Raw genomic sequence first — 13,644 nt, forward strand, 5'->3', positions numbered from 1 at the left:
TTCCAGGTCTCAAGTCTGTAGGTGTTTGTAAATATGTGTATATACATACAAAATACTCTGTGTTTACTGATTGTGAAACCATGTAATACAGGTTGTTGTTGGCTTATGCTGAACTTCTTGAAAGAAGCCCACTTTGAAAATGTGTTGCTGTTGAAGCTAATAGTATGATTCAGGTACTGTCTTTCAAAAGTACTGCACTTAAAGCTTGTTTTAAAGACATGTATTGGTAACAACTTCTGTACAATGTCAAACTGTAGCATTGTGTACATTCACTTTCTGAAAAGTATCCATTCTTTCCTTAAATTTGAACGTGTGATTGTATTTGGCATTTGCCAAAAAGATATCTTCAAGTTAAGTGGAGTTTGTTAGATAGAAGTACTTTCTTAAACTTTTGGTGTTTGTATTTAAATTGGATATGAATGGATGTTTAAAGTTAACCAGGAATCACATGTCTTTATGAATTGTAATGGATGTTTTGAATGGGTGTTTCCCATGTGAGAACTCTGTTAAGTACTTGGGTCAAAATTGTTAAAACCATGTTTCTACTTTTGTGTCAGATAGAGGAAAGGGTCGCCAGAGACAAGCCATTTTGGGAGAACACCCTTCTTCGTTTAGACATGATGGCTATGGTAAGTTTGTCAAGGCAGAAGGAAGGTGGTATAGATGAACTGTTAGAAGTTTTGCATTTCTGATGAAGAATGGCACATTTCTTGTTTCTACTTTTCCTGCTTACCTGACTTGGTTCATTTGGGGTCAGTCCCTTATAATGTACTCCCAAGGAGTTGTCAAAATCATTTGCTTTTTTAGAATATTGATATATAATCCTTGAGATAAATGAGAGCTATTGGTTGGGGGTTGAAAGCTTTTTTACCATTACATTTTGTTTTGTCTTGGTTTTGATTAGTAATGGGCTCTGGTCTGTTAGAGGACCAAAAAGAAGTATTATTGCTCATTAAGTGTATTTCCTTCCATTGTAGCAATTATGAGCAAAGAGGAGTTTTGAGTAATAAGGCAGAAAGCGTGTGGCATTTGTTGAAAGGGAAACATGTTTCTGGTTAGATTGTTAATTATTTTTGTTCTACAGTTGCTATTTTGGCTTTGGTTAAATTTGTTTGTATTTAATTCCTCTATTAAAACTTTTTTAGTTTTCATGTTTGCTATGTTGATAAGATTATGAAACCTAGAGTAATATTCTTCCTCAGGAGAAAGTTAGGTATCAGACTATTGCCCTTGTAAGTAAATGTTGAGAATTGCTATTGATAAGACTTTTAACTGGTTATACGTTCTGTGGTTTTAAATATTTTTTAGTTTTCAAAAAGCAGTAATTATTGACCCCACCTATTCTGTGGTTTAAAGTTGAAATACAATGCTATTTGAAGTAGTAGAAAATAGAAATCGCTATCTTGTGCTGTTGGCATTTATCATCGAAAAGCCCCTGGTGTTGCCTATTTTCTGAAATGTTTTCAAATTGCCTACATGTTTGATGATCGTTCTTAGCTGTGAGTTTTAGCTTATTCCCTAATGTCTTTTTTTGAACTCTAGCAATTAAATACGCGCACATGCGCGTGTATGTGTTTAAGTTTCTATAGTAGTCTATATGGCAGAAAAGATTGAAATAATCTGTTATGTCATAACAGTAAGTGTGGTATAGAATGAAAATCTTAACTACTTACAGTCATTTTAGTGAGTGTTCCTTGGATCATTTTTCTTAGTTGTTTCTTTAACTATAAATAGTAAATGTAGTTATATAGATAGTTCTGATCCTGCAGTAAAGAAACACTTACTTGGAGCCCACTGTGCTTTGCATAATGGAGGGTTACCAAAGAATTGCTAATCACAAGTTTGTAGCGTTGTTGTGGAATATATAATTATGTCATGTCAGTCAACTGAAGGCTAGAAATGGCCAAAGTGGGCTAGAAAAGTCTGTGAAAGAATAAATGAAGGACAAAAAACTCTACCTTAGTAGTGTTGACACAGACTGTTTTCTCAGTGTGTTTTCAGGTTTGCCTTCCTTTATAAAATATATCTTACTAAATAACTGTATAAACAAAAATGTTAATATGCCCCTCGAAGAGCTTTATATTTTTAAAAAGCATATTTTGAAAATCTTGTCAGTTTCATGCCCTAATTTATTTAGAGTGTTCGTGTGTGTGTATAAATTTTAAAATGTAAGCTTACTTAGAGAGGAGGTGCAGAATTTTTTGGTGTGATGGTTGCTAATTAGGGGTATTTCAGGCTCTGGAGAGTTCTGAGAAGGAATGATTGTGGTGGGTTTGTGTAAGGGTGTCCATTCTGAGCTATGTCCATTGAAACATTTAACTGAGGATAGTTCTACTTTCCTAGGGAAGTAAGCAAAATAGTGTAAAGGAACGGGGAGAGAGAGAGATGCATAAAAAGAGGTAGAAAATAGAAGTAAGATGAGGAAATTGGGGAAAAGGCAAAGAAGATGAGAGCAGGTACTAGTTATATTGACTACAAATTCTGCAAATCACAGCTGTATCCCTTAGGTTCTGCAGTTCAGAAAAACAGGTTTATTAGCATTTTTGTGTTATATCATGTGTGGCTTTTCCTTTATGATGGTCTGTGAGACAGAGGGAATAGAAGAGGTTTAATGAGGGAGGGGGGTGGTAGATGAGGGTAAAGGGGATCCAATATATGGTGATGGAAGGAGAACTGTCTCTAGGTGGTGAACACACAATGTGATGTATAGATGATGTATTACAGAGTTGTACACTTGAAACCTATGTAACTTTACTAACAGTTGTCACCCCAATAAACTTTAAAAAAAAGGAAAAGGTTTAATGAATTAGATTAAATTTATTATTTAGTTTATTATAGCAGTATAAGTCTATGTTTTGAGAATTCTTTAACTTTTAATTTGGGAAGCCCAGCCCTCTGAGATGAACTGGTAGAAGCCCTTATACTTGAAAAATGGCAGAAGTAAATACACAGATTCATTTGCTGTGAGCCCTAGAAAAGTTTGTATATTAATTGCTAACATCTTTGGATATAGTTCCTGGACCAAAGATTTTAGAGTATCAAAGATGGGAAGTGACTTCAAAATGTTAATAATGCCAATTATGTAGCATTTTCCCATATAAGTGATTTTTTTTAAAATACCTGAAGCATTGGTTTTTTTAAGCACCAAAACTTTTTTGCATTTAGTATAGAAAGTTTTTAAAAGACTTCTGTTTGTTCTTATTTTCTTAAATAATATAGGTAACAATTTATATTCTATAGGTAACATAATGTAATCCTGATGGCCCAACGTCATAATTACAAAACATCAGTTATGTTCTTGTACTGAATTTGATTGTTACCTATGGCAGTGGATCTCAAAGATTTTGGACCTTGGCCAACTTAAGCAGAGTGGAAGGTTTCCACTGCTCATCTACCATATATCTTTCCACTTTCCATGAAAAAGAAAATTTAGTGATAATAGTAAAGTGTCATTACTGTACAAGCAAATGGTGGTAGTTGGGGGGGGCAGTATAATATGTATATATACTATGTATGTATACTTTTACAATAGGGATAATGATTGATACATGTCCTCAGTGTACGTATGACAGTTTAAATTAGACGCCAAAATATGTGTAATTACTAACAAGCAATTCACCATGAGCTATAATGATTGTTTTGATAAACTACCAATTACCAGCAAGAAGAGCAGTTGAAACCTTGACCAATTTAGGGCAACACTGATGACAATGCATTGATAAAGTATTGCTCTATAAAATCGCAGGAATTCAAACCACTTGCATGTGCTTAGTGCTAGTGGTGCTGTGTTATTAAGAATGGCAGCTGTGTTTAGAATACTGAATTGGAGTCTACATAAACTCTTAATAGCACGCTATGATACTAAAATATAGAAGTTCTTAGTAATTCACTTAGTAGCTGACAGGTGTCCCTTAGTCTTACATAAAAAAGAAAGTCGGTAGCATTACATACTCTTTACTTCTTGAGAAACAAGGAAAGGACTTGGGATTTTGGATTGTTTTCTTGCACATCAGGAGGACTTTGCGTGTATCCCAGTGGATGCTCCTGTAATTGCTGACTCAGGAGCGCCTAACATGTGTGGGTTTACATTTCTGAGCCAGCTGTCTCCAGCTTAGTTGCCTCTCCTGAGACGCCTCTCTTCTTGTTGCTATAAATGTACCTTCTGCCTACTTTTAGTATCACAATGTCTCCAAACTCCCTCATTCCCTACTCCATCAGTCTAGCTTTGTTACTTCTAATCTGTTGTGGATGGGAAAACCAGATAAATTAAAGTTGTGTAGAACTACTCTAAAGTTAGCAGGTTGATTCTTAAGGATTATGAGTATAAGACAAAGATTTGTGTGTGTTTCTCTGACAACAGGTTCAGATACTCAGGCATTTTCTTCTGGTTCTTGATGTGGTATCAAAAAATAGAGGTTGCTGAATAATGACACCTGAATAGGTGAGATATTAACTAAATCTGTGGTTTTAGTTACCTAAATTAGAATTGGAATAAAATACTAACCTGAAAGTACATTATAGTAAAATTTATTTAAAAGGAGACAACTTTTCAGTGGAACTAAACATGTTCTTTTTGTTATATCTATATAGAGATAGTTTTCTAGATTTCACTGTGTTATTGTATTAAACTCCAAAAGACGTTGGCAGAAGGTAATTTTTTAAAATTTGAGGTATAATTTATATACAGTGGCCCAAACCCCCTTTTTATGTTGAACTACTCCTTTTTAAATATATAAACTTAAAGCTTGATGTGTGCAGGTCAATGAATATTAGATCTGGTACAAATAAATACAGATTTTATTAATCCCCACAGGTTATATTTGAATATTCACACATTTGAGTTTTTTTTGGACATAAATCAAACCAGTTATATTAAGAGTTTATTTTTTTGTGTGGTGTAGCGTATTTGCTAAAATTGAGTTTTCTTTCTTTTTTCTTTTCTTAATCATTTTTATAGGATCCCATGGTCCATTATTGCCTTTGCCGAGTCGTTACAGAATGGGCTCTCGAGATACTCCTGAGCTTGTTGCATATCCATTACCACAGGCTTCTTCCTCTTACATGCATGGAGGAAATCCCTCTGGTTCAGTAGTAATGGTTAGTGGATTACATCAGCTAAAAATGAATTGTTCAAGAGTCTTCAATTTATTCTGCTTATATGGAAATATTGAAAAGGTAAGTTTTGTTTTATATTAGTTTCTTGTGCTAAGATATATAGTAGGAAAATCTGAAAAGGAAGCAAAGAAGTTCTTTTAGTAGTGAACCACATAAGCTAAAACTCCATTAAGTAGGAACTCCAGAAATTGTTTTTTGTTGGTAAGTGATCAGTATAGGTTTTTAGTACAAAAAATATTTTTTAAATAACTAATGTAAATGGAAGTCTAAAATAGTAATTTAATTAATTACAACAGTATTATAGGCATAAACCTTTTATCTATTTTTAAATCATTTTAAAGAGATTTTATTTTAGCATTTAACATGTTGAACTGTGGAATTTGAACAAGCAGTTACTTGCATGTAGCTTAGGTATACATCAACATGTCTCAGAGCTAGGCCACAAGTCATGAATTTTAGGCGAGTTCTAGATTTATATACTTGCTTCTCAAATGCTAGAGTTCTAAGTATCTCCTGAGGAACAATGTGCTTTTATAGCACAACTAGTATTTGAAATTGACTCACTTTGATAGAATGTGTCCAAAACTTTCTGTCCAGAGGCTAAAAAGTAGTGAAACATTTAAATTTTACATACTTTGAAGATCTTTAAAATTGTAACTTTATTTTTACCAGATAACTCTGTGGTTTCCCCAGATCTGTGATGTTTTGTTCATTGATAATCTCAATGAATCATGGAAAATTTAACTAGGGAAATGGTTGGTAGTCTTAAATTACCAATTGTTTGATACACTTGCTAATTTGATATTCATTACCGGAGTAATGATATTTTTCCTGTTTTAAGTGATTTTAGTGTTCTTTCACAACAATAAGAAAGTACAAGCATGTGAGTTATAAGTGTGTGGGGAGAGAACATGGCTTGAAAAGTTGGTACTTACTTCTTACTTCATTAATTCTAAAGCCTCCTTGATCTGAGGAAACAACTCAGAAAAATCTCTGAAACAAGAATTTCCTCAACATAACTGAGTACTGAGTACATTAAAAAAAAAAAGAAAATTCCACATTTGGTCTAGGGAGTAACATATGGGATATTGCTACTTATATAACTAGCCAAGAATACATACCTAGGACAGATTTAGCAACATTGGGAAAACTAGTTCAGATTTTTTTCACATAGACATTTATCTTACAACTGGGTATATAGTTAAGGTCTAAGAGTTGTATGCTTGATGACTAAATGGGCTTTAATGTATATTTTAACTTTCTTTACATAGTGTACTTTTTTGTTGGTGCTTTTCACATTTGTAGACAAAAAGGATCAGGCAATTAATTTAATCAACATCTTTAGTAGATCTTTGTCTTGTGTTATGACTAATTGTCTCATATTTTAGAAACCCAAATCACTGTCTAATAAAACTTGTCTTCTGTATGTTATTTGAACAATTCTAATCTCTCTCATTTCACATCTCAAAAATTTTTAAACATTTTAAATGATATATTATGATACATTAAACTCAAGTCATCATAATCCTTAAAAGACCTATATGTAGTTAATTTTTCTAACTTTTTAAAAAGATTTACCAGTACAAGAACTACAAACCTAACATATATTTAGTCACTATTAGATTTGTAGGATGTTATTGGATTTAATCAAGAGAGAAATTTTGCCTACAAGAAGACAATTGATTTCAAATAAAACTGAAAAGTCCTGCTATTGCTGAGTTTTGTTCAAGTACAGGTGGTACAAAAATTCTGGGATATCCCATTAAAGTTGATAGTTGCAATGATGGATATAAATGCTATGTTGTTGTATTTGTTGTGTAAATACATTCCTAATATTCCTTTGAGGTTAACAGATAAGAAAGTATGTTCAAGGTATCATGAACATTAGTGGTACTTAATAGCTATTTACAGACTTTCCCAGGGGTAGGCACTGTGCCGAGTGATTATCATGCTTTATCCCATCTAACCTTTATAGCATTTTATACTAAAATTGGAATAATACAAGAGGATAATATGGTCTCTGCCCAAGATGTTACAAAAACTTGGGAAGTATCGCCTAGTTTTTAAACTGTCCCTACCTTACACAAACCTTCCTACTGGCAGTGCTGTCTCAAGGCCATCTTGTGTTATTTCTTATATAGAATTTTGTATATTACTGTAACAGCATGCTGAATATTTGGTAATTATTGCTGACTTTCACATTTCTAACTTACCTACTAGAATATAAGCTTCAAGAAGACCATGTTGTCTATTATGTTCACCATTAAATCCTCAGTACCTAGCGCAGTGCTTATCAAAACATTAGGCACTTAATAAATATTTGTTGAATGAATAAATATTGATGAGTCCTGTCAGGTGTTGTTATCTCCATGTCATAGGGAAGGAAGTCTGAAACTGAGAAAAGTGAGGTAAATTGCCCCGGATCACACAGTTAATAAATTACAGAGCCCGAGTAAACCTATGCTCTTCTTCAGTGTGCTATACAATAGAATTATAGTCTTTTTAACTTTATTGAATTTTGATATGAGATAAGAGCAATAATAGAACAGCTGAATAAAGTTAAGATCTCAGGTGATCTTCTGTATTTGATGTCAGCGACTCAAACCATATTGTTTTTGTTTTTTTTTTTTTTTAGAAATTCTGTTACTGTAAAAGGGAATTAAATGGTTATCTTTTGGGGATTTTTGTCTTTACAGGTAAAATTTATGAAGACCATTCCTGGTACAGCACTGGTAGAAATGGGTGATGAATATGCTGTAGAAAGAGCTGTTACACACCTTAACAATGTCAAACTATTTGGGAAGAGACTTAATGTTTGGTAAATATCTTAAGTGGTAAATTAAAAAAGATTTTAAAAATCTTTATAAAGACATTAACTTTAATTTCAGGGTATTTTAATGTAACTGATGGCACATCTGAAAACTAGCTATAGTGTTGTCATTTTAGACAGTTTTAGGGTCATGTAATTCAGATTTTGCTTACCTATACCTAGTTTTTAGTTTTATGATCATACAACAGTATGTTTAAATGGTTATGTTTTTATGGTAAAGTTTTTTAATATGAGAACATATTTAATAGATTTTTCTTTCTAATTGATGTCTATGCCTTTTTTGTTAAGATTGATGCAGGTATATATGTTAACATTTTGAGACTACCTACTTGCCGCTTTTTGTCTAACAAGGTATGTTCTGTACCTTTTTTCCTTTCTAATATTTAGTGTATCTAAACAACACTCAGTTGTTCCAAGTCAAATATTTGAGCTGGAGGATGGTACAAGTAGCTACAAAGATTTTGCAATGAGCAAAAATAATCGCTTTACAAGTGCTGGCCAAGCATCTAAGAATATAATCCAACCACCCTCGTGTGTGCTGCATTATTACAATGTTCCATTGTGTGTCACAGAGGAGACCTTCACAAAGGTAGGCACTGAAATACAATTTGTGTAGAATGTTTCTGTTTTAAAAATGTCATGCGTTAGCCTCATTTTAAAGTCTCGCTCTGTTCACCTGCTTTTGATGTTATTAGTATTATTTTATTTATTTGGTATTTTATATAGTTCATTTTTTGATCTTTATACTTTTTTGGCCTCCATTATTCATTGATTTTTTGTTGGTTTGTGGCTCAATCTTTATGAGAGTTGGAGTTTGTGGCTCAATCTTTATGAGAGTTGGAATTAGAATGAGGTACTCTTACTCCTACATTCAGAAAGTATTTTTACTGTGTTCTTAATTCTCACCCATAAAAAATTTTATGTATCCCTGCCTTTTTCCCTAACTGTGGGAAATGCTTCAGAAAGGAATTGATTTTCTGGAACTCCACTCCCTAGTGGTCAACCAGTAAATCCTGGTCAACTCCGAGAAAACACATATTGTAAAATTATTTATGTAGTTTATAGAATATCACTATTTTTAATTGATTTCCTCAAACAGCTTGTTAATCTAAAAACATACTTGGTTTAGTTTATTCATGCTAGACTCAAAACTCAAATGCTGCCATAAAGTTTACTTTCTTAAAAAAAAAAGTTAGGAATATGATCTTGGCTGTATTTTTTTTAACGGAGTTTTCCCTTTTTTTGACAGTTGTGTAATGACCATGAAGTTCTTACATTCATCAAATACAAAGTGTTTGATGCAAAACGTAAGTGCACATTTACTTTTTAAATTTTCTGGTTAAGTTGATAACAAGCAAATAACAACTGGATTTGTGTTTCTTTGTTTTTGTTTTAGCTTCTGCAAAAACGCTTTCTGGGCTATTAGAGTGGGAATGTAAAACTGATGCAGTAGAAGCCCTTACAGCACTTAATCACTACCAGATAAGAGTTCCAAGTAAGTATAGTTGTCATAATTATTCAATGGGAGTTACTATCAGAAACATTGACAATTATTTAAAAATAACATTTAATGAGTTGGGTTTTATTTTGGAGGAAAGAGAAGTATGAAGGAAAAAGGCATATAAATTCCACAACCCACATAATCCTATTAATTACCTATTGCTGTGTAACAGATTATCACAGCATTTAACACCTTAAAACAGCAAACATTCTCTTACTATGTATGGAAGATCAGTAATCTGTACAGTTTAGCTGGGTTCTCTCATGAGGTTGTAGTCAAGCTATTGTCTGGGTTTGCGGTCATTTCTAGTCTTGACTGGGAGCTGGAAAATCCACTTCCAACCTCACCCATCTGGTTGTTTGTGGGCCCAGTCAAGCTACATTGTCTATTTCATGGTAGCTGGCTTCCTTCAGAGTGAGTGATCCAAGAGAGATGAGAGCAAAAGACCAAAACAGAAGCCACAATGTCTTCTATAACCTAATATTGGAAGTGACATACCATCACTTACATTGTATTCTTGTGGTCACACAGACCAACCATGGTACAGTGTGGGAGGGCATTATACAGAGCGTGAATACCAGCCGGTAGGGATCATTGGGGCCATCTTGGAGGCTGGCTGGCTTCCACAATTCCTGTTGCTCTATTTAGAAGAAAGCAATACATATATATGGTTAAAAAACTCAAACAGTACATAAAAGTACAAAATGAAAGTTAAAGCTTTGTACACTTCTAACCTTTTGTCTCTTCCTTTTATTCCTCCCCCAGTGTATGTATAGGTGCATTTTAGAACTTACATAAAATGGTTCTTCTGTATATACTGTTTTGTGCCTTGCTGTTTATATATTTTGGAGCTATTTCTATGTCAGCACAATGTAAAACTACCTTTTTCTTTCTTAAAGCATTTGCAGAATAGCTATTCATATTAGAGATGTAGCACAGTTTATTTGATTTAACCGTTTCCTTACTGATGAACACTGGTTGTTTCAGTTTGTTTTTTTTCTATTTCTGTAATAGATATCCTTATAGTTGTATTTTTTCTATTTGTAGGACAGTTTCCTAATAGTGGAGAGCATAAGGCTTATATTTTAGTAAATCTTGCTAGCTTGCCCTTTAAAAAGGTTGCGTCAGTTTACATTCCTGCCTGTGATATATGAACATGCCCATTGCCCAACACTCTTAGCAACCTGAGTACTGTCAGACTTTCAATTTTGTGTTAATTTGTATTAAACGAAATTATCATTCTTTGTTTATTCTCTCCCTTGTGGTAAATGGCTTTTTTTTTTTTTTAACTGTGCAAAGTACACTCATACTCACGTATTTAACTTTCGAAACTTTGTGCCGATTTACTTTGATTCTGGATCTAAGGAGTGTTAAAACTTCATTTTTCTAAATAGTGGGAAAAAATGATTAATTTTATTAGGTGATAGTTGAGAAAATAAAGAAAAATAAACACTGAAGGATTTATGGATGGAAAAACCTATCTGGGGTTTGCTTTAAAATATCCCAGGCCCCAAATTGTGTGGAGGGGAGGTAGCTGACATAAGACTGCCAGATGCTGACAATTGAAATGAGGTGATAGATATGTGAGCGCTCATTATATTATACTGCTCTATTTTTGTATGTTTGAAGGGTTTTTTTAAATAAAAAGTTAAATAAGTAGGAATACTTCTCAGTTTACTTCTAGTCACAAAGGTGAATTTTAAGTAGTGAGCCAGGCTTAATTTTTGATAGCAAGTTTAAAAAGTCTTTAAAATTATATGCATATTTGAGATACATTCAAGACAGTATATGAATTATAGACTCCTTTGAGACAGGTACAGTTGTTTTATCCTCTGTGTGCAGTGTCTTTTTTTTTAAGTTTTAGGAGTCCTCTGCAGTCTCTTACAAATACTTGTTGATGTATATGCTTTTTCCTTTATACAATTCTTTTTTTCCTTAAGGAGCTATGGTTTTGAATACTAAACTTCTGGTACATTAAGATACCAGAATTGCTTTTTTTGCATAATCAATTGATGAAGAGTTATTTCTGCTTGGTCTTGAAAATTCAAGAAAAATGCATGAAATGGAAGTATTTCTGTGGATTATACCCATATATTTTTAAAGTACTTTTAGAATTTATATTCCCTTTTGATCAGAGATTTAATACTAATCTCCTGGAACTTTTTCAGCTTACTGATCCTTCCTGTGCATTCCAGTCTTGTCTCACTTCCAAAGCTATCTTTGAATTGGTTTTTATAGAGGAATTACCATTGGTAATGTTTTCTGCAAAGTGACCTTTGCGCATGGACATAAGCTTAATCCTGATGCTATTTATCTGTAACGATTGATTCACTAAAAAAAAAAAATTGAATGCCTTCTATGTGTTAGAAAATGTTTAAAACAGTAGGAATAGAGCTATGGACGAAGTCCCTGGCTTCATGGAGCTTACCTGCTAGTAGACATGAACAAAAGTAATCTTCCCCTTACATAGAAATTTTCTGTCTTTATATTCCTGCTTCTAAGACTGTAAAGAAGTGAAATAATTTACTTTGCTAATTGAGGATAATCTTGAAAGTTTGATGAAATGAACTATTAACTTTGTTTTTTAAATTTTACAGATGGCTCCAATCCCTACACATTGAAACTTTGCTTTTCTACATCATCCCATTTATAAGAAGAGAAGAGCATGTTAGAATTTATGTTCACCTTTATTACCATTTTAAAGCTATACTTCGTTTAAAAAATCTAAAATGGTTGACCTAATGTTGCCTTGCTTACTTTGACTTAAGATCCTGTTCTGTAATAATCAAATATTTTGCCTTGAGTAAATTTGTTGTAAACTTACATATGGAATTGTTTTCATTTTAAAATAGAATATCACTATGTAGACTATCTACAGCTTCCTTGTAGATTATGCAAATACATGATTTCTAATCTTATTATTTTTCTTCCACAGTGAAAATATATTCACATTCTTAATGCTAATCTGCAAGTATTTTTCCATTGTGTATGAGATTAATGCAGGTGAAAGTATTGCATTTTAATATTATAGAATTCCTATTATATGTTTAGATGTTTAAGTATGTTGCAGTTATTCATATTAAACATAACTTGTATTTATTAAGTATTTTAATCAAGTTTGAGAATAACATTACACATATTAAATTTTAAGTACTACAGGTTTAGTTGGTTTTATATTTCTGGAAGGCTAACAGACATACGGATACACTTGTACAGTATGAACTTAAACTTATTTAAATTGGTGGGGGTTTGTTTGTGTTTTTTTTTTTTTAAGTCATTGTCCATTTGTATTGACATGCCTCTGTTTCTAATTCCAGTTTGGAGGTTTTATAAAGTTACAACAATGAATTAATATGTTCATTTTCATTGGTTGCATGTGACTTGACCTTGAAAACACATCTGGTATTTGGCATTGAGATTTTAATAGAAGTTATGATTAACAGTTTTTCTTTTAGATAATCTGAGATCTATAGATGGTCTTTAGGGAGTCTGTGAATCCCCTAAAATTGTATGTAGAATTTTGGGTACTGCATTTTTATTTTTTACTCTTAAATCCATCAGTAATATATGTATTTTTCTATATGGTGCAAGGTATAAGGATCTAATTTTATTTTTATTCCAAACAGATAGCTATTTGTTTCAACACCATTTATTAAACATTCTTTCTCCCAGTGGTTCTGTTTTTTTTCCTTTTATTAAAAAATAATATATCTCATACAGAGGCAAGTGAGATGTAAGGACGACACATAGTATTAAGATACTATAACACACTTGTTATCAAGTTCATAGCTTTTTTATAATAGAAAACTGATAACCGTGTTTCCCTGAAAATAAGACCTACCCCAAAAACAAGCCCCCGTTCAGATCGCAGCCAGACGGATGCATTTAGTACGTACGTCGCGACGCTGTTCCGGACGACATGACTGTAATTGAATGAATGCAGATTGTTGTACATGAAAAAATAAGACACCCTCTGAAAATAAGTCCTAATGGAGCAAAAATTAATATAAGACCCGGTCTTATTTTCGGGGAAACAAGGTATAGTCGTTTTATTTTCATCTTTAAAAGAAGGGAGAATAGGTTTCATCTTCCTAAATAACTGACGTCTATAGTTGGCAATAACAGTTTTGTGATCTTGAGATTTTAGTTAAATGTGCATGTCGAAGTTCCACTTAGATCTTTTGTAAAACCTTTATCT

General features: G+C 32.8%; 1 protein-coding gene across 2 annotated transcripts in view; it reads left to right on the top strand.

The window, feature by feature from the left end:
- The window catches only part of HNRNPLL (heterogeneous nuclear ribonucleoprotein L like), a 33,787-nt gene extending 20,450 nt beyond the window's left edge, over positions 1–13,337 (top strand). The window contains exons 7-13 of one of the 2 annotated variants that reach the window (XM_033124996.1): positions 558–629; positions 4,958–5,175; positions 7,812–7,933; positions 8,333–8,534; positions 9,195–9,252; positions 9,342–9,440; positions 12,044–13,337. In XM_033124996.1, the coding sequence (XP_032980887.1) occupies positions 558–629; positions 4,958–5,175; positions 7,812–7,933; positions 8,333–8,534; positions 9,195–9,252; positions 9,342–9,440; positions 12,044–12,099 (827 nt within the window). In that variant the 3' untranslated portion in view covers positions 12,100–13,337. The remainder of the gene's footprint in view (positions 1–557; positions 630–4,957; positions 5,176–7,811; positions 7,934–8,332; positions 8,535–9,194; positions 9,253–9,341; positions 9,441–12,043) is intronic. The other variant, XM_033124997.1, reaches the window with a different exon arrangement.
- The last annotated feature ends 307 nt before the right edge of the window (positions 13,338–13,644 follow it).

This window comes from Rhinolophus ferrumequinum, chromosome 13 (genome assembly GCF_004115265.2).
Source record: "Rhinolophus ferrumequinum isolate MPI-CBG mRhiFer1 chromosome 13, mRhiFer1_v1.p, whole genome shotgun sequence".
NCBI lineage: Eukaryota > Metazoa > Chordata > Mammalia > Chiroptera > Rhinolophidae > Rhinolophus > Rhinolophus ferrumequinum.